This window comes from Eriocheir sinensis, chromosome 25 (genome assembly GCF_024679095.1).
Source record: "Eriocheir sinensis breed Jianghai 21 chromosome 25, ASM2467909v1, whole genome shotgun sequence".
Taxonomy (NCBI): domain Eukaryota; kingdom Metazoa; phylum Arthropoda; class Malacostraca; order Decapoda; family Varunidae; genus Eriocheir; species Eriocheir sinensis.
In genome coordinates, this window is record NC_066533.1 from 6,898,771 (window position 1) to 6,922,280 (window position 23,510).

At 44.1% G+C, this 23,510-nt stretch overlaps 1 protein-coding gene across 16 annotated transcripts in view; it reads left to right on the top strand.

Annotated features, from left to right (window-relative positions):
- LOC127003266 (microtubule-associated serine/threonine-protein kinase 3-like) overlaps positions 1–23,510 on the top strand; it is a 196,103-nt gene that overhangs the window by 152,768 nt on the left and 19,825 nt on the right. For 9 of the 16 annotated variants that reach the window (XM_050869692.1, XM_050869698.1, XM_050869695.1 and 6 more), the window contains 7 exons: positions 14,824–14,932; positions 17,679–17,824; positions 18,016–18,245; positions 20,315–20,344; positions 22,318–22,393; positions 22,702–22,929; positions 23,107–23,338. In XM_050869692.1, the coding sequence (XP_050725649.1) occupies positions 14,824–14,932; positions 17,679–17,824; positions 18,016–18,245; positions 20,315–20,344; positions 22,318–22,393; positions 22,702–22,929; positions 23,107–23,338 (1,051 nt within the window). Of the gene's footprint in view, positions 1–11,565; positions 12,090–12,610; positions 13,054–14,823; positions 14,933–17,678; positions 17,825–18,015; positions 18,246–20,314; positions 20,345–22,317; positions 22,394–22,701; positions 22,930–23,106; positions 23,339–23,510 lie in introns of all 16 variants that reach the window. The other 7 variants (XM_050869696.1, XM_050869697.1, XM_050869708.1 and 4 more) reach the window with 3 other exon arrangements.

Genomic DNA, 23,510 nt, shown 5'->3' on the forward strand with positions numbered 1-23,510 from the left:
GAAAGAAAAGGTAAAAAAAATATTCCAAAGTTAGAAACAAGAATGGTGAAAAAGCAGTTCAGAAAATAGAAGAGGAAGAAGAAAAATGGGAAAAGAAAGGAAGGAAAAGAAGAGATAAAGACGAATCCTACGTGAGAAGCAGGAATGTGGGGAGGAACAGGAGTGGGAAGAGGGATTAGGCAACGCTTGAGGAGAAGGACAAGGAAGGGGAGGAATGGGAATGGGGAAAAGGGTAAAGCATAGTGCAAAGTTGGGAGGAGGAGAAGTGAAGAACAGGTAAGAGTGAAGGGAGGAAGAGAAAGGGTGGAGGAGAGGGAATGATGGGGTGTTACTTGGGGAGGAGGAAGAAAGGGGAGGAAAAGGGATGGGGTAGAGGTAAAGAATAGTGAAAAGTTAGGAGGAGGAGAATTGAAGAACAGATAAGAGTGGAGGGAGGAGGAATGGGGAGGGGGGAGGGAATGATGGGGCGTTGCCTGGAGGGAAGGAAAGGGGGGTGATGATGGGGCGGGGAGAAAGGGGTACAGACGGGTCGGGGCGGGGCCATTAACTCTTGTCCTCGAGTGTAAGATGCGGAGGAGGAGGAGATAATCATTGGATGCTGTGAAGTGGAGATGACGTGAAAGAGAGAGAGATAAAAGGGGGATAAGCTTCAGTAAAGGAGGTGATCACAGGAGGAAGAGGATGAAAGAAGGAGGAGGAGGAGACTGCAGGTAGTATTTGCAACGAGAGAGAGAGAGAGAGAGAGAGAGAGAGAGAGAGTGCGAAGAAGTCTTACAAGTAGGAGGAAAAGGAGAATTGCTGAAAGAGGAGGAAGGGAGCGAAATGAACAGCAAAAGGAGGCGAAAAGGAGAACGAACAAGGATGAGGAGAAAAAGAAGTCTTATAGTGCAAGCGAGGAGGAGGAGGAGAAGACTGGAAGGAGGACAAGATGAGGTGGAGTAGAAGGATTGAGGGCAAGTAGAAGGTTGGAGAAGGAGGGAAAAGGATTAGGAAGGATAAGGAGAGGAAGAAAAAGAAAGTGGAGTAAAGGAAATAATAGGAAAATGTGAAGAGAATGAAGTTGAAACGAAATAATAAAAAAAACAACAAGAAAGAAGGAGCAATAACTGAAATGAAATGGGGAATGAGGAAAAAGAAAGAAGGACAAGAAGAATGATGGAAGAAGGGATGGTAATGAAAGGGGAAGAAGTGGAGTGTTTGATAAATGATAAACGAAGGAATAGCAGAAGTGGAGGGTTAAACCGAATAAAGAAAATGGAATGAAGAAGAAGAAGAGAGAGAGAGAGAGAGAAGTGCTTGAGGTATGACAAAGAGATGAAGAAATACCAGGAGAAATTGAGTGTTAAGAAAAATCAGGAGAAGTTGAAATATGATGAAAGAAACGAGATAAATAAGAGGAATGAGGGGGACGGGAGTGGAATGTAAGTGGAGAGATGAAAATTGTTAGAAAGAAAACACAAAGGAAATAGGATACGACAAAGAAGAATGAGATAACACAATAGAGTGGAATGAATATGAATGTGGAATGACTTGAAGAAATGAATATCAGGGTACAGTAGTGGAATGCTTGGGTACAGACGTGGAATGCGGTAATAATAATAATAGTGGGAGTAGATGGAGGGTGAGGAGGGGAAGAAGAGGGGCAATGAGTGAGGATGAGAGGGAGTGAAGTGGAATGATAATGATAAGGTGGAGTAAGAGAAGGAGGGAGAGAAGTGGAGTGATAGGGAATGTTACCTCAATGGAGACATCCTGATCTTACCCCTACTTAAGGGGAGAGAGAGAGAGAGAGAGAGAGAGAGAGAGAGCGTTTTACTCTGCAGGATACAAAGAAAAGAGAGAAAATACGTAGGAGTAAAAGAAGGAAGGAAGGATGGTAGAGTGAGTCAGAGAGAGAGAGAGAGAGAGAGAGAGAGAGCAGCGCATGACGTCAAATGAGTCACTTCTAACTTATATACCTACCCTTCATTTCAAGAGAGAGAGAGAGAGAGCATTACACAGTGGTCACTGCAGTCAAGGCATTTAGGTCAAGGCTTCGTTATTCTTCCACTTGAAAAAGATTCGCAATACAAGACATTGAGTGTGTTTAATTGCGAGGAGGAGGAGAAAGAGTTGGATGTTGCGTGAGATGACGGTGAAAAGTGAGATGAAGGAGAGAGAAATGGAGGAGAAAATAAGGAAGGAATGAGGAGTAAAAGTTTGATATTTAAGGGAGATGAAGGAGAAAGGAGTAAAGGAAGGAGAGGGTTCGAAAGGAGGAGGAGGACGGCGGAATAAGAGAGAAATTAGAAGAAAAGTAGGATTGTGATGAAGGTAAAGAAGGGGAGGTAAGGATGGAGGAATGGGAGGAAAAGGGGGAATGTATTATGTGTGTTTACAAATAAGTGATAAGAAAGGGGATGAAGGAATGGGGAATGATGTATGGGAAAAGGGGAATAATCTCTCTCTCTCTCTCTCTCTCTCTCTCTCTCTCTCTCTCTCAAGATTTCGTAACCGCAAGTGCGTGTATAGGCTGCCACTCCCACACACACACACACACACACACTAAACGAACGAGATTGCAAACAAGTACATGATTGTCACTTGTTTATAAGCATCGTTACTCAAGAGGAGGAGGAGGAGAAGAAGAAGAAGAAGAAGGAAGAGAAGGAGGAGGAGAAGAAGAAAGAGGAGAGGTACACAAGGAAGAAGAAGAAAGAGGAGAGTTACCGTACACAAGGAAGTAAAGGAGAAAAACTGTGAATTAAGGAAAAGTGGAAGGTTGAAAAAACGAATTTGTGTGAACGGAAAGAAGGAAAGAGAGGAAGGCTGGGAATGACAAGGGGAAGCGAGGGGAAGGGTGAACGTCATTGTGGAAGAGGAGGAGGAGGAGGAGCGGATGTGACACCAGCCTTGCCTCTCCCTTTCCCCTTCCCCTCTCTCTCTCTTCCTCTCCCTCCCTCTGCCTTTATTTGTTTGTTTTTTTACGTGTCCTTCATTCAACTTGCTATTTTATCTTATTTTTAATCTCATTCATTTCCCTCGTCGTGAAATTCCTCTCTCTCTCTCTCTCTCTCTCTCTCTCTCCTTCTGGCAAAGTTCTCACACTAATAAACTTCTCGGGATCTTTGTTTTACTCTCTTAAAGTCCTCAAGAGTCTTTTCTGTACTTTATTTTTTTAACTTTTTTCTAATCCTTTTTTTATTCCTCACGTTTTGCCTTTCATTTTCACTTTCTCCTTTAATGTCTTGCTTATCTCAGTTTATTTTTATTCTTCTTTTCCTTCATTGTTTCTTCCTTTATTTCTTAGTTTCATCATCCTCTTTAGCTTATTCCCCATTTCCGTTTCATTAATATTCTACCCTTCCTTTCCTTATCAGTGTCTTCATCATCTTCCCTATCACTTTCTTTTTATAGTCTTCCTTCTTTTCTTAGTTTCTTTCATCTTTACCTTCTCTTTCACCTTTGTATTATCCTTTCTTTATTTCTCAGTTTCTTTATTATTACCTTTCTTCACACCTGCCCGCGTGCCCACCTGCTGTTTCACCTTCCTTCTCTCTACTTTCATCCATCCCTCCTTCCTTCCTTTTTTTGTTGTTATATACCTGTAGTTTCAAATCATTGGGTTTTCCTGCTCATTTTCCTTGTTTTCGTATATTTTCTTTCTTCCTTCCTCCTTTTTATCCTTTAAACATGTCCTTCCTTAAGTTCCTCTTTCCTGCCTTCCTACTAATATTTGTAAAGATGGAAACGTTCATTCTTTTCTCATTTTCCCATTGCTCTTTCCTTCCTTCTTCGTGCCATTTCCTTCCTTCCTTCTTCGTGCCATTTCCTTCCTTCCTTCCTTTAATTTCTAATACCCGCCCTCCTTCCCTCCATTATTTCCTTCTTTCTTCATACGTTTATTACTCTTTCTTTCCTTCTTGCCGTCGTATCCTTCTCTTTATCCTTCCTTCCTTCTATCCTTCTTTCCTTTATCCGTCTTCACCTTCCTTCCTCCCTTCCTTCCTTCCTTCTTTCCTTTAATCCGTCTTCACCTTCCTTCCTTCCTTCTTTCCTTTAATCCGTCTTCACCTTCCTTCCTCCCTTCCTTCCTTCCTTCCTTCTTTCCTTTAATCCGTCTTCACCTTCCTTCCTTCCTTCCTCCCTTCCTTCTTTTTTTCCCAATGGTCGTAAGAATTCAAGCGATTTTGTTGATTTTCTCCTCGTTTGGTTTATTTACCTTCCCCCAAATGAGAGAGAGAGAGAGAGAGAGAGAGAGAGGTGGGCAGTGGCGTAAACCGTTGAAGGAGTGAGTCATGGAGGAGGTGGAGGAGGAGGAGGAGGAGGAGGAGGAGGAGGAGGAGACTGAAGTGGAGTTGGTGGTGGTGGTGTTAGTGATAGCTGAGGTGGGGGTGGTGTGTGTGTGTGTGTGTGTGTGTGAGTGTGTGTGTGTATGCAGTCACACTCTTTGGCTGTCACCTTGATATGTCACGCCCTCCCCCCCCTCACACACACCTGTCCTCCTCCTCCTCTTTCCTCTTCATGTCATCTTTTCCACCCACACTCTTCTCTTACCCTTTCGCTATCCTTATTCCTCCTCTTCGTCCTCTTCCTCCTCCTCCTCTTCCTCTTCCACCTCCATGTGTCATCTCGCCCACCCACATAGTCTTCTCTTACTCATCATTTCCTTTACTTTCTCCTCCTCCTCCTCCTCCTCCTCCTCCTCCTCTTCCAAATTACTGCAGGTGGAGGCAGTATCGACCTGAGGTTAAGAGTGTATCGCCTCCTCCTTCCTTCTTAATCTCCCTCCGCAGACACGTATTAGGAGAGAGAGAGAGAGAGAGAGAGAGAGAGAGAGAGAGAGAGAGAGGTGAAGGTGAATCATGTGTACGGGTATCGGCCTCATTTCTCTCTCTCTCTCTCTCTCTCTCTCTCTCTCTCTCTCTCTCTCAACACAATATATAAGGCCTGTATCAAGTTCCTTCTTCTCCTTCTCCTCTTATTCCTCCTCCTCCTCCTCCTCCGGTGTATAATTTTGTTTGATCATGATTGTAACAGTAAGAGCATTGCGTCATCACACACACACACACACACACACACACACACACACACACTAACTTCATTAAGAGCGTAATTACTTCTTGTGTTACCTTTGTCGTTTGTTTGTCTCATAATATTGGCTTTCCTCCTCCTCCTCCTCCTCCTCCTCCTCTTGTTTGCCCTATTATCTCCCTTGTTTTTGTTTCTCGTCTCCCTGTTTGCTGTTATTATCCATTTTCTCTTCCTTTTTCTTCTCATTTTCCTCTTTTCCTCTTTCTCCTCCTCCTCCTCTCCTACCTTCATCAACCCCCTTTCCTTCATCTTATTTTTCATTTTTTATTTCTTATTCTATTTTCCTACCCTTTCGTGTCTCATCCCACTCACTCATTTCTCCTCCTCCTCCTCCTTTTGATGTGTATGTGTCACCTGAACGTTGATGGAGGAGCGAAAGTGACAGCAGGTGACAGACAGCCTCATGTTCTTCACCTTCATCATATCTTCTCTGCCTTCTCTCTCCTCTTTTTTTTTTCATCTTCCTACTTTATTTTCTTATTTTCAACCTTGTCATGCTACCTCTCTCCTCCTCAACGTCCTTCTCTTTTTCTTTTCCTACATTCTCTTCTTATCCTCACCATCTTATCATATTTTTTTTCCTTCTCCTCTTTCTTCTCTTATTCCTCCTCCTCCTCTTTCTATTTATCTTATTCCTCATCTTCATTCAGTCACGTTGTTGTTATTGTGTTAGTGCTCGTCTTTTGTTACTTATTATTATTATTATTATTATTATTATTATTATGCAACATTCTTTTCTCTCATACACGTTTTTCTCTTCATCTTTCCTATCATCTCTTCCCTCCCTCCCTCCCTCCTCCTCCCTCCCTTCCAGCCTCTCTCCTTCCTTCCGTTTGCTGTCATGTCTACTACCTCCCCCACCACATCCTCCCCCTCCTCCTCCTCCTCCTCTTTCCTCCCAGGTGTGTCCTCCATTACCTTAATTATCTCCGTTACAACACATGAGGGGAGCCATCAGAGGAGGAGGAGGAGGAGGATGCGGATGGTTGGTGGCTCTTCCAGTTATTAGCTGTCCATACTTGCCTTTCCTCGCTTTCCTCTCTTCCCTCCTTCTCTTTCCTCCAGCCTTCCTCTCTCTCGATATCACTTCCTTTCCTCCCTCCGTTTTCCTCTCCTTTCACCTTTTAACTTTTTTTTATTTTCTCCTACGTATGTTACATCTTCTCTTTCTCCTCTTTTTCTTCCTCTCTGATTTCCTCTTATCCCTTATTTATATCTCTTCACAACCTCTTTTCCTTCAAATATCCCCTTTTCTCCTCTTACATCTCGTTCCTTCCTCTTCTTTCTTCCCTTATTTCCCCTTTTGTCTCCCTCATATATCCTTCCTTCCCTCCCTCCATACTAATCTCCTCATTTCTCTCCCTTCCTTGCCTCCCTCATTCTCCCCACACTCCTTCCCTCCATCTTATCCATTCTCCTCCATACTCTCATTTTTCCCCCTTTTTTCCCTCCAATTCTCCAGTCTTTTCCTCCCTCTCTCCTTGCCTCCTCCCCTCTTCCCTCCCTCCCTCCCTCTCCGGCCACGTGCTGTACTCGTATTTATGTTTCTTGTTTTCCTCCGTTCTTGAAGAGAGAGAGAGAGAGAGAGAGAGAGAGAGAGAGAGAGAGAGAGAGAGAGAGAGAATAATGAGGGGAAGAAAAAGAGATTAGCGAATGGGCACACCTCCCTCCTCCTCCTTCTCCCCCTCTTCTTCCTCATCTTCCTCTCCTCCTCCTCCTCCTCACCAGCTGCTTCCGTGCGTCTTACATTTCACCCATCTGTCGCAGAGAGAGAGAGAGAGAGAGAGAGAGAGAGAGAGAGAGAGAGAGCATCAGTCATACAGAAAAGCGTAATTTAATGTAAGAAAAATGTTTAAAGTCAATTTTTATACAGTTTTACACGAACATTTTAGTTATTTTTTCTTGACTAAAGGGAAAGTAACACAAAGGGGGAAAAATATCGAGAGAAAAAACTAAAACCTTAAATAATATCTTTCCCGTGAAGGACACACAGGAAATTAAAGTGTAGTCTCTCTCTCTCTCTCTCTCTCTCTCTCTCTCTCTCTCTCTCTCTCTCTCTCGTTCCTGTTGACTCACCGTATGACACCGTTACCGCAACCGTCTGCGGGAAAGAGGAAGAAGAGGAGGAGGAGGAGGAGAAGAGATGAAGGAGAAAGAGGAGGAGGAGGCGAAGAGGGTATTGAAAAAAAAAATGAAAGGCGGCAAAATGAGGGAGTGTAAAGAATCGAATGGAGAGAGAGAGAGAGAGAGAGAGAGAGAGAGAGAGATTCGCATTGTCTTGGGATGAATCAGACTGTAACCGCACTTACCTCAGACCGCACTTCTCTATATTGCCTTTCTTCCTCCTCCTCCTCCTCCTCTTCCTCATACGCTAACTTCATCTTCACAGCTTCTCCAACTTGTAGTTTCCTCTTCCTTCTCCTTCCTCCTCCTCCTTCCTCCTCTTCTTCTATTCCTCTTGTTCCTTCTTTGCCTCCTATATTGCAACTTCATCCTTTACAGCTTCTTCATCATGTTCAATCTCACCTCCTCTTCCTCCTCCTTCTCCTCCTCCTCTTCCCTCTCCTTCACCTCCTACTCCTCCACGTCATCATCATCGTCCTCCTTTCGCTCAGGTGATAAAGCGAATTAACAAAATATTTACGTGATTTACCTGGTGACTCACCCAACTAATATGGCGAGAGAGAGAGAGAGAGAGAGAGAGAGAGAGAGAGAGAGAGAGAGAGAGAGAGAGAGGTTAATGTATTTGGACCGGAATAAACTGTATTTCCTCTCCCTTCTAGTCACGTTATATACCCAGAATCTTCCTCCTCCTCGCAATCAACACCTCAGGGAATGGAGGTACTAACAGGATTCCTAATGAGAGAGAGAGAGAGAGAGAGAGAGAGAGAGAGAGAGAGAGAGAGAGAGAGAGAGACTTTCATCACATCTCCCATTTTTCCTTCACACTATTTTTATCAATTATATCATTTTTCACACTTCTTATCTCCTCGGCGTAGCCTCATTATGTCATATATCACTCCTCTCACCCTTCTCTCTCTCTCTCTCTCTCTCTCTCTCTCTCTCTCTCCATCAGTGTGAGGCAGGTTAGGGGTTGATGAGAAGGGAATGAGATGGAAGGAGAATGTCTTGAGGCAGGCCAACTCTCTCTCTCTCTCTCTCTCTCTCTCTCTCTCTCTCTCTCTCTCTCTCTCTCTCTCTGTGGAGGAACTGGTGTGTACATAAAAAAAAATCAGAATATTTTACACACACACACACACACACACACACATACACACACGCACACGGCAGCACTTCCCATGTGATTGAGAGAGAGAGAGAGAGAGAGAGAGAGAGAGAGAGAGACTCAAACTCCCCTCCTTGTTTTATTTTCGTCCGCCAACACGTGGAGTAAAAAAAAAAAAAAAATAGAAATCATGTAACGCGATGAAAGTGGATTAAAAATGAACCAATATTTATATACATCTGACATACTTTCCACCCCACCCCCCCTTCCTTTTATAGTAGTAGTAGCAGTAGTAGAAGTGGTAGTAATAGCAGTAGTAGTAATAGTAGCAGTAGTAGTAGTAAGCAGGAAGATTCAATTATCAAAGGAGAGATAAGATTATTAGTGATAAGAGATGCGTTTCATTTACTGAGAGAGAGAGAGAGAGTATGCTACATGGTTCATTTAGCGCAATGGACGTGAACGCCTTTCCTTATTTGGCCGTGGTTCACACACACACACACACACACACACACCCAAGGACGGGGGGAGGGGTTTCGTGACCTCCCTACGCCTCTCCCTTTTCCTCCCCTCCCCCCTCAAACCCCCCTTTTTTGTATATTTATTTCCCCCCTCTCTCCCTTGCTCTCCCCTTCTCTGTTCTACCATTTGCCTTTTTCTCATGTTTCCTCCTCTCCTCTTTCCCTCTTCTCCCCTCTTCTCCCCTCTTCCTTTCCTCTCTTCTCTTCTTCCCCTTCTCTTCCCATACAAAGCTCTACCTCTCTTATGTCTCCTGCCTTCATCATTTTTTCTCCCATTCCCTCCACTCCATTCCCTCCAACAGCCATCTCTCTCTCCTTTTTTGCTCCCATCACTACCCATATACCGAGACAGACAGACCTCCTCCCCCTTTCCCTTTCCTCCCATACCCTCCCATACCCTCCTCTCCATTCCTCCCCATATCCTCCCTTATTAAGTCATGCGCCATTTGACTGCTTTTTTTTCATTTTTTGTTTGCAATGTTTCACCACCACGTCATCTCTGGTCCTTATTTCTGAGGCGTACATGTGTGTGTGTGTGTGTGTGTGTGTGTGTGTGGATGAGAGTGCCAGATAGGAATGAAGAGTTGGGGAAGACATGAAAGAGAGAAGTAAAGTAATGAGGAGGAGGAGGAAGAGGAAGAGGACAGTCACGTGGCAGGAGGCATGGCTTGTCTAGATTTGTGTGTTTGGCAGGAAGAGGAGGAGGAGGAGGAAGAAGAGGAAGGGGGGTGGGGGAATTGATATAAGAGGAGGAGGAGAGGGGCAGGGGGGTCGTTTGTACTAACACCACGCTGACGCAGCACATTCCTGCGGATGAGTAGGAATTCATTGAGGTTTTGATGCAATTCTTCCATCCTTTCATTTGTTTATTATTGAATTTTTTTTTTTTTGGGGGGGGGCAATTATCTAACTTTTTTTCCTTTGTGTATTTGATTTGATCCATTTATATTATTTTACCTTTAAATTTGCCGGCCTTTTCTTTCCATATTCATCACCTTCTTCATGTTGTGTTAATACGATAGATACGTTCAGGAAGAGCTTAGATTAATTCATGGGTGGTGAGAGTAGGTGGGGTTAATTTTTACAGGAGCCTCCTTGTAAAGCCTATTGGCCTCTTGCAATCTCCTTACGTTCTTAGGTTCGTATGTTATCATCGTATTTAATCCGCATATTTTCTAACCTTTCATCGTCTTGCCTGTTATCAGTGCTTCTTTTTTGTTCGACTTCCTCCTGTCACTCATTTTCTATCTTCTTATTTTCTTTGTACTTTACGTTGTTGTCCTTGTTCTTAAGTGTGGGTCCATTTTCCTATGTCTTGTATGCTGTTGATGTTTTCTTTTGTGTTCAACTTCCTCCTGTCACTCATTTTCCTTCTCTTTATCTTCTTTGTACTTTACGTTGTTGTCCTTGTTCTTAAGTGTGGGTTCATTTTCCTATGTCTTGTATACTGTTAATGTTTTCTTTTTTGTTCACCTTCCTCTCATTCTATTACTACTTCCTCCTTATCTTCTCTGTACTTCACGTTCTACCTCCCGTCCTTGTTCTGCGTGTTGATCCATTTTCCTGTGTCTTGTTTGTTTCCGCCCGTCCTTGGCGTGTTGGTCTATACATTTCCTCATTCTTCTTGGTCTTCACGGCTGTCTTTCCTCATTTGCTGGACGTCGTTGCGGTCGTATGAGTCACTCCTTCGCCCTTCCTTACGTCACTCAGTCATTACGCCGATTATTCCGTGTGTGTGTGTGTGTGTCGCTGTACTTGGTTGGGCTAGGGTGAATGGTAAAGGGGTTGAGAAGAATAACATTGTGGTGGAGGAGGAGGAGGGGATGACGTAGGGAGACTTACACGTAAAAATAAAGAATGAAGAGGTAAAGAAAATAGGAATGGAGGATAGATGGAGATAAATAGAGGAAGAGAGAGAGAGAGAGAGAGAGAGAGAGAGAGAGAGAGAGAGAGAGAGAGAGAAGGGCAAGCTAGTGCATATGATCGTAATTATGTAAATCAGCTTCAACCGTATATATTTTTTGTTGGGATGTTTTGCTGGGAAGGCCACACTTGAACCGTAACTTTTTTTTATTTTCTAATTCATGGTCGTCGTGTGTGTGTGTGTGTGTGTGTGTGTGTGTGTGTGTGAAATAATGTCTTGTTTAAGATTTTCTCTCCTCGTATATGTCTCGTTGAGGTCGAACATTTGATGAGCAAATAAAAAAAAGGACACGGAAGGGAGGGAGAGACACGGGGAGAGGAAATGATGTGAGCGAGGGTGGAGGAGAGAGTGGGCAGAGGAGGAGGAGGGTGGATCCAAAGGGAGGTGGGGAGGAGAGGTTACGCACTATATTATATAAACCACCATCCTCCTCCTCCTCCTCTCTCTCTCTCTCTCTCTCTCTCTCTCTCTCTCATACGACGAACCTTGTGTAAAATATTTCGTGGCTATCATCATCTTGTGAAATTTTCTGTTCTCATTTTCCTTCCTCCTTTTTTATTTTTTTCCCTCCATACTTAACATGCGTCGTGTCTCTTCCCCCTCCTTCCTTTGTTATTTCCTCTATTCTCCTTGCATCACCTTACCCTCCTGCTTCTCCTTCCCCTTTCTTATGACCTCACTTCCCATGCATCATGTCTCCTCTCCTTCCCCTTTCCTCTCCGCACTTTCCGTGCATCACTTCCCCGCGCTCCCCTCATTTTCCCTGCCTCACTGCGTCCCTCGTGCTCCCCTTCTTCCTTAACGAGTCTTGTGTTACTCAGGAGAAAGTAATGAAAGTGTCAGACGCGCCAGCAAAATATTAAACCCAGCCCTCACGTCCGCCCCGAAGAGCTATTCAAAAGGATTACCAGGAGGATAAGGATACTAAAACACGGATAACTTGGACTGATTGGCAGAAGGAACTTTGTCTATTCACCAGTCTGGGGAGTGTTTATGTATATGGCTCGCGTGTCTGTGCTTCAAGATTGAAGATTTGGGAAAGGCAGACGTCCCTCGAGACGTGGCCAAGGCAAGGAAGGAAAACGTATTTGAGAGACGGTGGAGAGGAAAAGAGATACTCGCGGAGCCCAAATATCTGTAACCGTGGAGGTCTTCCCGCTCCGCCTCGCCTGTGTGGAGGAAAGCACTAGCAGCAGCAGCAGCAGCCCCACCAGCCGCCACCATGTGCGTCATCTGCCAAATGGTGCACCACGTTTTCGCGCCCGTCGTGCCCGCCTTCCCCTCTCCGATGGACCTGGGCGTGCTGCTGCGGCCCCAGGCGTGCGGCAGACACAAGGGACACAAGGTAAGCCCGCGTGTGTTGCTCCGCTACCCCCAACTTGTGTACCCTCCTCCCACGTCTACCAGGCCCCGAGCCCCGCACCACCCTTTGTCGCCCCTCAGCCGCGCCCCGCTTACCCGCCCCGCCCCCTGTCTTGTGTCCGTCGAGGCCGCTATCTGCATCCTGTCCTCCTGAGACGATGCTGCGTCGCACAGCGGCAGGGTTGCAGCCCGGCCACCGGGACAGCTGCGTGCTCATCGGTACTCTCCATGATGCTTTACTAACCTTTTGTTGCGTGCGTGTAGCTCAACGAGAAAACTTTCTTTGATGTTTATTTCCCGTCGTTTAGAAAAACTGCCTTCGCCTCTCGCTCGCCATTTCCCGTCAGAAAATGGTAAAAAGTTGCCAACACCTCCACAAAAGGTGAACGACGCTCTCTCTCGCTGTGGCTCGCGGCCTGGCGTGCTGTGGCGTGAGCATTGGGCGCCGCGGGGCTTTGCCGCGGCCCCACATCCCCCCTTAACCCTGCCCCTCCCGCCCTGCAGGCCAGCCGCATGGGGCGGCGGCCCCCTCCCCGGTGATGATGGTGGGTGGCCGGCGCTCCCCGGCACCCGCCCCCGTGTTGGGCCCCCCGCCCGTCCGCGCCTACTGCATGGGGGGCTCCTGGCACTACCACCCCACCCACCAGCAGGCCAGCTCCACCCCCGCCACCCCTATGGCCGCCCACACGCCCACGCTGCCGCACGGACCTTCGCCCCTCGTGCGGTCCGGGTCCGTGCCTGGTGAGGGCGCCGGCGTGACGGCCGAGGCGGACGACCAGCTGCCGCCGCTCCGGCCCCGCGCTCCCGACGCCGAGTCCCTGTCGCCGAGCTCGGCCGTGGGTGGGCGCGGCATGTCCCGTTCGGTGTCAGACTCCACCCTGCGGCAGGCGGCCTCCCGCGCTGCCCTCCACCTGCCCCTCCCCGTCACCTCCCTCATGCACTTCAAGGTACCCACGCCTCGTCCACATCACCAGCCGCGGAGACGCGCCGCCTTTGTGTCTCACCAGTGCATGAGCGTTTTGTTGTGTTCCAGCCGCGACTTTGTTGATCACTCATCTCACTCATGAAATTGCTACCTACGCTCCACAAGCCGCCGCGAGTCAGCTAGCTGCCTTGTAGCAGTGTGGGTGTGCTTGGCTGCCTTGCACGTGGCACCAACTAAGTAAGCTCACTTGTCTTCCCCTCTCCTTCATCCCCGCCCCCACCAGGCAAGCGCCGCTCTGTGGGTCAGTAAATCAAAGGAAGCAATCTAAAATACTCCACATTGCTGCTCCTACCCCAGGTGAAAGGAGGCGGCGGCAGTAATGGCCCATAAAGGTGATTGAGTACCCGGGGCACCTTGCCGGGGCCACCATACACCCATCCTCACGCCCACCATTATGGCCGCACTCCCGCCGTGCAATATACACAAGCAGGCACTATTTTTTTCTTCCGAAGATAAAATGAACACTCAGTCATTCATGTAGCACACTTGCAAAAGATGTTCTCGGCCTGTAATTCACTTAACACGTAATATTGATGTAATGCCTCATCACACACTTTGCACACGGCATTTGCAGCAACACCACACCCTCAGTACATCAATGACCGAGCATGTTCCCGATGTGGCCCCGTTTAGAATGGGACGAAGTAGATCAATGCGTCACCATGCCCCTTCAGTGGACCGGGTGGTGAGCTGACTGGTGACGTGAGGTGCAGGGCAGACTGTAGAATCACTAGAATGTACTGTCTGTAGTCAGCTTCACCCAGCAAATCGATGGAATGTGTGAACAGTGCACGTTAGTCAGGCGGACCGTGGAAGGGAAAATGCTTTTTTTTTTTTTTTTTTTTTTTCCAGGGAAGCTCGAGGAAAATTTGCCACTGTGGCCATGAGCGGAAAATTTTACCATTATGGCTGTCAGCACTACGCTATTCACACTTCCTCTTCCTGTGCTATGATTTCACAGCTAGTTATTTCACCAACTTGGTTTGCTTCTCTCTCTTGTTTTGCTTTGTTTGGTGGCAACAGTAGTGTTCAAGGTCACAAGGGAGGAGAGCTGCGACTTGAACCCATTGGAGTGCTGCCCGCCCAGCTGTCTGCTTGAGGGAGCTTGAAAGAACAAAGTGCATTAAACCTGTAACGTCCTTCACCCAAGCTTTACCATTGCCCTGTTTAGAGTATGGAGGCCTATAGACTATATCTCCAATAGTCTTGAATAAAGCTTCCGTTGTCTTTGGCATTGACTCTACAATACCTAGTTTGTTTCTCATTGTAGTTTACTATCTGGGCATCCAAGGGCCTAACAAACGAGACCTGTTTCTCCTATAGGGCATTTATTATATCCTGAATAACCACTTGTAACACCCATTTTATTTGGCAATGGCTCCACAACACAGCTGTTCTTATTGCTGTAGTATTACCTGGGCATTCAAAGGACTAACAAACGAAACCTATTTTTCCCAAGGGCATTTGAATAGCCACTCTTTCATACGACCCATTTTCTCTGGCAATGGCTCAACAATACATAATTTATCTTTTTTATTTTTGCTGTAGTATTAGGGCCTGACAAACGAGACCTATTTCTCCTAAGGGCATATGAATAACCAGTCTTTCATACCGCCCATTTTCTTTGGCAATGGCTCAACAATACATATCTCTCATTTATTATACTCAGTTCATGTGTCCTACGGTATGTGTGGTATGGTTTTAAGACGTGTTTTTTGTCTGGTATCTACAGAAGGAGCTGAGTTTGGTCCGGCGCGGCAACAGGGCCCCGGGCCAGAGGAAGAGCTTCATCGCCACCACCTCCCCGACCCTTCCACGATGCCACTCTCCCCTCAGCCAGAGTAAGTCACGGCTGCAGTGTTCCTCTGTTCTGGCTCCACCCTCAGCCATACCTTTATTCTCTCCTACCATAGCTCCTCCTCTTCTTCTTCTTCCTCCTCCTCCTCCCACTACTGCAGCAACTTGCTACAAATTTACTTTATCCACACTAGTATTCTCATCCATTCGTTCAGTTTCTTTTTTTTCTTTACTTCTCAAGTCACTGCTGCATTGTTCTTCTGTTCTGTCTTCACCCTCGTTCATATCTTTCTTCTATTCTACCCTCCCTCCTCATCCTCATCATCCTACTACTACTACTACTTCTACTATTACTACTACTACTACTACTACTACTACTACTACTACTACTACTACTACTGTTACTACTACTACTACTATTACCCCTACTACTACTACTTGCTACAAAATTACTTTGGCCACACTGGTATTCTCATTCATCCAGGCCCTACTGTTACTACTTCTACTACTACTACTGTTACTACTGCTACTACTACTACTACTTGCTACAAAATTACTATGGCCACACTGGTATTCTCATTCATCCATTCTGGCTTTAGTCAATCTCATTTTTCTTTTCCTGTACCACCACCACCACCACTTAAAGGGTAACAGCTCTTGCAAGGGAGGAAGTGTTATGTTCAGCTAGGTCACAGCAGAGCACACACACACACAAAAAAAAAAATGTATCGGCATAAATATGAATATCACACGACTCCTGGTAGCAACATTGCACCTGTGATGAAGTTGGCCAAACTCTGCCTGTCATTATAAAGGCATAAGGCCAAGGGTCATGGCACTTGAAAAGGAAGATATTTCACGTTCGACCACCTATAAGGCTAGAGGAGCCTCTTTTTGTTTGCTTGTTTAGTTGTTTCATTGAAAAATAGTATTCTCAATAAGCCACAATGCAAAGAAGTGGTCTAGGAAGTTGTCAACCCCCAGAAATCAGCTGTGATGGTAGTATTTCTGTTGCTGTGGTCACTATATTGGCAAACAGGGAAGGTATTTTGATCTCTACACTCATTGCTATTGATTTCCGGGAGGTTTGAAGGTTAACAGAATACATACACGACAACAGGAGACCAGTTGATCAAGTAGGAGACGTGATACCATCGCGTAAATAAAACCAATCATAACTCCGAGCCCTTTGGATATATACCTTACTTCTTGCCTTAGTCTTGAAACTACATGTACAGCAGGTTCTGTTGTGTGCTCATTCCATTTCTACTCTCAAATTTACAGAATATTACATCTTACCTTTCAAAAGCTTAGTGGAATCTAAAATAAAGGTTTACCAGTGACCACATCAACACTAGGATATGATTTATGAAGGTTATTATTGGTCGTCACTATATATGTAGCACGCAAACACATGCGGGAATGGACTTGTAGGGGAAATCCATTTTTAAGAGTGGTTTTATTTTCCAACCCCTGCTTAATAATACCGATCTTAGCCGGGTTCTGACGTGTCGTGATTAGAATTCTACTCAAAATTGTGGAAAATTACCTCATTGTATCGAAATCTTTAGAAGGACCTGAAACAAACCTTTACCAGAGAAACACAGCAATACTATTGACACTGCTAATTTCAGGGGGTTATTATTAGTATTTTCAGACACGGTGGGGGATGGATTTTACTAGTACAGGAAATCCAAGAGTTTTCATTAGCTTAACATCACACTGCATAATATCCTGCCGAATAGTGAAGTCATTGTTTTCTCACTGTAGATATTAGTGACAGTAGTATTTCCTTTGCTCTCTCATTACTCCATAGCCAAACAGTGAAGTCAGCATTCCCTCATTGTTGCCAGGATACCACACAAACACTGGCATCATCATTTCTTGTGTTGCTGTAGAGACTGATGTACACCTGACTCATGCATCACCTGTGCTTACCGGTGCTGGCTCAGGCCATGACGTAAACTTAATCTTTCCTCATATTTCCGGACTCAGTTACATCACACACTGAGTATTTTTATGTCATAGATGCATACTCATAATAAATGCCTTTGAAAGTAATATACAAACTATTCCATTAACTTTTATCCTTCTTAGTTTCACCATACTAGACTCAGTTGTATCATCACTTTAGTCTTTTCAAGTCATAGAGGCATACTCTTTCTAAACTCTTTTAAAGGTAATACTACATAAACTATTTCATTGTCTTTCTTTTTATTAGTTTCCACTTACTAATAGACTGAGTTACCTCACACATTGATTGTTTTGAAGTCATAAATGCATGCTCTTATTAAACTTTTCTGAAAGTATTATATAAACTATGCCATCAACTTTTTCCTTCCTAGATTCAACACACGAGACTCAGTTGTATTATCACATGCTGAATCTTTTTATATGATGCTTTTGTAGTATCAACTCCTGCAAAAGTATAATGATCAGGCAACATAGAATTATTCAACATGTCTTGCTTTATTGCCCCTTACAATGATCACAGCTTAAGACAGTATGAATACTTGGTGTGGCAAATTTTTTTCACTCAGCTGAAGAAAAAAAAGCTGCACTCTATCATTAGTAATTATCCCAAAATGGCAACCCAAGGAAACCATGCACTATGACTCAGGTGTTTAATTAGATTCCTTTGTCAGGTGTGGCAATCTTTATTTGGCATCTCTTATTGTGGCTCTTCTATTATCATTATCAGAGAAGTGATGTGTTTTTTTATTAGCATTGTTTTTGTTGTTTTTCTTACTCCTTCCCCTTTTCACTTTACCATTCCTCCCGCCCCCACAGGCAGCCCCATGGAGTCCCCACGGAACATGTCGCCACTGCAGCACTTTGCATTTGCCCCTGTCAAGAGCCGCGACGGGAGGCGGTGGTCAGTGGCGTCCCTCCCATCCTCGGGCTACGGCACCACCCCGGGCTCCTCAAATGTCTCTGTAAGAATGCTATTTTGTGTATTTTCTGTGACCCTAGCTGCTATCTTTTTATGTTTAGCATTCCCTGTCATATTCTCTATATCAATAGTTTAGTGTTTAGTTTCATTCTGATGTGTGCATTTCTTGCATCCCTATCTGTGGCAGGGATAGCATTGTGTTGTTTCTGATTGCTCTGTGCCTTTGCCTTGCAGTCCCAGTGTTCAAGTCAGGAGAGGCTGCACCAGATAGGGGGTCAAGTGGGGGCGAGTGGCGGTACCACAGGGCCTGCTGCAGGGGGTGCCAACTTCAACATTGGCTCGCCTGCGGTGGATGAAGTCCGTCACTCCCATTCACGGCACTTTTCATCTGGTGAGAGCAACCCCTCCATTGACGAGGATGGCCGGAGATCCCCCATGAACCGGCCACGTTCCCGCTCCCTCAGGTAAGTTTGTGTCTCCCTCAGCCTCTTCTGCCCCCACCACCGCCACTGCCACCTGTGTTCCTCTGGCAGCACTTTCTTGACAAAAAACAATGCCTCCTACATCTTTATTATTATTATTTTTTTTCTCTGTTGCACACAATATATTTTTCAGTTGACATTTTGCAAGTGGTCTGGCAGTATGCTGGTTTTCATAAGCTGCTATAGTGATGGCCTGTGTCAGCTAAGCAGAGGGGCAAGGGGTGATAGATAGACTTTGGTACATGCGCAAAGCCATAATGCACCAGATGCTTTAAGGAAGTACACAGCTAATTGAAACTTTCCTCGCTGCAGCAACGCACCGTACATAGCCACTGCACTAGACACACTCGACTGTGAGTGATGCAAAGACTGACTGTGAATTAATTTCCAATATTGATGTATTACTTGGAAATCATTTCCTAAAGTGTTTTAAAATGTGAGAGTTTTCTGCACTGAATACATAATCCAACAGCAGTTTCTATATGATCAATTAGAAAATTACTGAATCAACTGAAGCCAATTATGTAGGTTATCATAACAAGTACGATATAATAGAAACTTGTGATTCGCTTACGCAAGAACTTTAGCCAATTATTTACCTTAATACCACAAACATAATATAAACTTTTCTCAGATTTACTTAAAAAGGATTTTGATGATCTAGTTTATTACCACAAATAAAATATAAACTGATCACAAATTGACTTGCATGAAAACTAAGCCAGTTTTCATGTTTATTACCACAAGGGTGTATAATGCAAACATGCCTGATGTTCCCCCATGCAAGACCTTGAGTCAATTACTGCTTATCACCACAAGTACAGCATCAGCTTGTCATGAATTCACATGCATGAGAACTTAAGCTAATTATCAAATTCATTACCACAACTATGTATACCGTAATGCAAACTTGCCTGATATTCCCACACACAAGAACTTGAGCCAGTTGTCGCTTTTTACCGCAAATACCACATTGAATTGTCACAGTTTCATTCACACAAGAATGACTCACATAAGAGGAGAGACATCCATACAAAAGAAAGATGATTAGAAGTTTTACTGAATCAACTCATCCAATTCTCTTGTTATTACCACAAGCACAAGATAAACTTGCCTTGGATTTACACACACAAGAAACCCTCACATGAGAGGAGTGTCACCTCCACACAAGAGAAAGTTGTCATAATATCCAGCCCATTAATCTTCTCCCACCGTTGACACGCTGTTGACACATGAGCACAGTACGTGCGCCAGAGTTATTAACATTGTATTAGTATTCGTTAATAGTTATGTGGCTAGTTTGGCCTTTTAATTCCATTTTTTGGGATGGAGTTAGTTAGAAGTGCTGGATTTTCACAGTTGTCGACATATAAACTCGGTCATAAAAAGTGATATAAAAAATGAACAAAACCAACTAACCATGCCTTGAAAAATGGATCAAAAAGGACAAATCAGCCACATTATTCTTGATGAAGACTGATACAACGTTTAAAAAATCAGGCGGTATTAGTCAGCGAACACCCTCCCTCCGTGCCAAACAAGACGAAGGATTGCGTTTCTCATCATGCACTGTGCCTCGGGTGTCTGTGACGAGGGTATAGTCATCATTTTGTATGCACCATTTCAATCGGTAATAATCACATAAAAGCGTAGCGGAAATTGAGCTGAGGTGAAAAACTAAACTCCAGTCGAAATAAAGATTGTTGAACAGTCTTTTTACCTTGACATACCTCAGATCAGTTTTTCTAACTCGATTCTTTGTTTCAACATCAAGACTAATTGGAAACAGGCATACGAAATGGCAAACATACCCTGACCCAATCCGTGACCCATTTCCTGATGCAAGTTCATGTGTTTCCGATACCAGTCAATTTTACGGTCACTATTTTTGTGTGTCAGTGTATTCTTAAGGCTTTTTGATAGCGGCTAGACACAACTAAGGATGCATACTAATCTGCTGCTTTTAGTCACATCAAAACTCTACACTTTATGATGAGTTCACTTGACTGGGTGATGATAATTTTTATTTTCTTCACCTTGTGCGGCTCTAGTCTGGCCTGGCTGTGCATCTCAACACTTGAGTAAGATATCCAACCTCTAAACTCTATTTATTTTCCTGTCGCCACCTTTAACTAGTGTTCTGTAAATTTAATAGGTTTTCTTGTGTGTATTTTGTTTATGTGTTTTGGCTTCCCTCCTTGCCCTCTATTTGCTGTGCTTGTGTCTGTCTGTGTTTGCCATGCTGTTGTGTGTCACACCCTCACCCACCCACCTAACCACCTCCCTACTTTATCCTACATCCACACCCACACCCACCCACATGGTAGCACAGATAACACATCTGATATGACACACTTACACTTACATAGTATCTTTCTTTTTCTAGTTGATTGTTAATTATGATTATATTTATTATTCACTGGACAGAAGTCATGTGTATAATTTACTAACATGATAATTTTGTTTATGTATTTGTTTTGAGTGTATATTTTCCCCCATTTACTGTTATGTTGGTTTTTAGTTTGATAAAGAGCCCCAAGGGAAGACCTTAGTGTAGCAGCTGTTGTGGTGTTGTGGTGCAGCTGTGGACAACACACAACAAGTTAACTTTATGCAGACTAGTCCTAAACACTGCCTAGGCACTGTTATGTAGTAGTGCATGCAGGGATGGCATGCACACAGGCTCAACAGACAACAGACAACCACACCAAAAGCTCATAATATACTAATAATTGCATTTCTAACATCTAATCTTTTCAGCTCAAAGCATCCAATATACTCATCAGAACTTTAAAATTTAGCATTTAAGTATTAGTAAGTTGCTTTTCAACATGAAGCAGTTACAGTGATCATACCAAATCAGTAGTGAGCCTCACTCACCCAAAGAAACTCTTCTTGACCGTGAAGATTTTATACATCCTGTCTAGAGGTACCCTGACAGCAAGCAAATATCTGGGCAAAATTTAAATAATTGATCACCATCCATTCGCATAACTAACTATTTCAGCGAGTGTATACAAAAAGACATTGGTATTTGAATTGTCGGTACCACCACTTCCCCAGTTACTTGTGTGGCATGGCCACTCATGCCTCAGCGAGCATGCACGTGACCACAGTGGCTGGAGGATCACTGCACTGCTAAACATTCTCACACCAGAACAGTAAAGCTGCGATGCAAGTTTTGTAGTGTGTGAAGGCAAGCATGAGTTCACTTTGTAAAACTCTGTGAGCATGACTTTGTTTTTATGGGCAATGGCTGGTTTTGTATTTACATACATCTTTAAAGCCTTATACTTAAATGTATCAGTAATACTAACAGTGTTCTGTAACCACAGTATGCCTTAAAATAATTCTACATTGTCCCCTAGATGCCATTTTTATTTACTTGTCTTTAATACTTAATTCTACACAAAATTATGAAACTTTGAAATTAATCTTGCAAATTGGACATGTCTTGCCATGATTGGCTTAGTGATGGAAAGAGTGCATTGGACAAAGCATTTATGAAAACAATGCCTTATATGCATAGCATGAAAAACTCTTCATAAATAAATGGCATTTAGAGTGAAGTAAATAATACTACACTTCTACATAAATATTCCAGTGTCAGGAAAGGTGATAGTAAAGGAAAATATGAATAACTTCACTTTTTCAAAAAGTTAAGATTCCAGTCAGTTACAGGAATTACCTTCATGATAGCTGTCAAGGTTTTGAACAATACTGTCATCATCCTTCATCTGCTCTCAATGAATGTGAATGTAGTCAGCCAGGACATGATGAACAGAGAAGACTAATTCATTCTCTTTTGTACAAGGTGTATGTTAACATGGGAGGAAATTTCAACTGTACATACGTGATGGAGGTTTGTTCTTAGTATATAGTCATGAAGACCTTAAGTGAACTCAGTGCTGTTCTCTTGCCAGGTTTTTCTGTGTTACCTCGGGGATGTGTGCGTGTCCATTGTACCACACTATTTTTCCCTGTATGGTCATTTCTTTTGTCCATTAACACAGCAATGTTTTCCATGCTGAAGATGTATTTTGTCACCCTGCAGCAGTCCAATCCGTTCACCCGTGGTAGACAACGAGATCATCATGATGAACACCCTGTACAAGGAGCGCTTCCCTAAGGTGAGGCTCCTTGCCCTGCACAGTTGTTTCTGACTTCATTATCTAAGCCAATATAGGAGACAAGAGTATGTGTGTGTATGTCTGTGTGTTTGTGTGTGTGTATAACTTTCATAGCTGGCTGGTCAGGACATGTCTTGGAAGATTGTCAAAGGATAAACAGAAATGAAAATTGATGGGAAGAAAACATCACCTCTGAACAATTAAACTTTAAGTGTAGCATGCACAAAAACTGCTCCTAGACATATACTCATAAAAATGATATGCTTTGAGATAACACACGGTCTGACGCAACCCCACAAATCTTTCAGGCAACGCAGCAGATGGAGGAACGGCTGAACACCTTCATAGAGGACAACAGGACCATAGAGGTGCAGGGAAGCGCAGACATAGCGCAAGACGGAGTGGCCATTGCACGCTTTGTCCATCACCAGGTCATAGAGTTGGCCAAAGACTGCCTCCAGAAGTCTCAGGAAAAGTTGATCACAAGCAGATACTTCTATGAACTTTCAGAAAACTTGGAAAAGCTGCTGTGTGAGGTAAGGAGCTGTTTATTTCTACCTATTTGTACACAGGTTAATTGGTGTACAGGAGAGGTTTGGTTCAGTAACTTTAAGCTATTTAGGCAACAATGTTCCATGTATACAAATTTATTGGTGCTGCAGGAGAAGTTTAGTTGAGTTCCCCAAACTCACCAAGGCTACAACACTTCACAGACAAAGGATAAGTCGCCTGATGCAGCGGCTCACCTCACATCTCTCATCAAGAAGCTGCTGCTCATTGTGTCCAGGCCCGCCCGCCTCTTGGAGTGCCTCGAGTTTGACCCGGAGGAGTTCTATCACCTGTTGGAGCAGGCAGAGGGTCAGGCGAGGACCAACCAGGGCATCAAGACAGACATCCCCCAGTACATCATCACTAAGCTGGGGCTCAACAGGGACCCACTAGCTGGTAAGCAGTTCATTAATTTTTGTTCTCTTTTATTCATTGTGTTTGTCATAGTACATAACCTTGACTATATGTGTTATGACACCATGGCAAAATTTTGTAAGCAGTCAATAAAACCTTGTGTTTGTAAGTGCTGATGCCTTTAATAACTTCTGGTACCTACTTGTTGGTCACT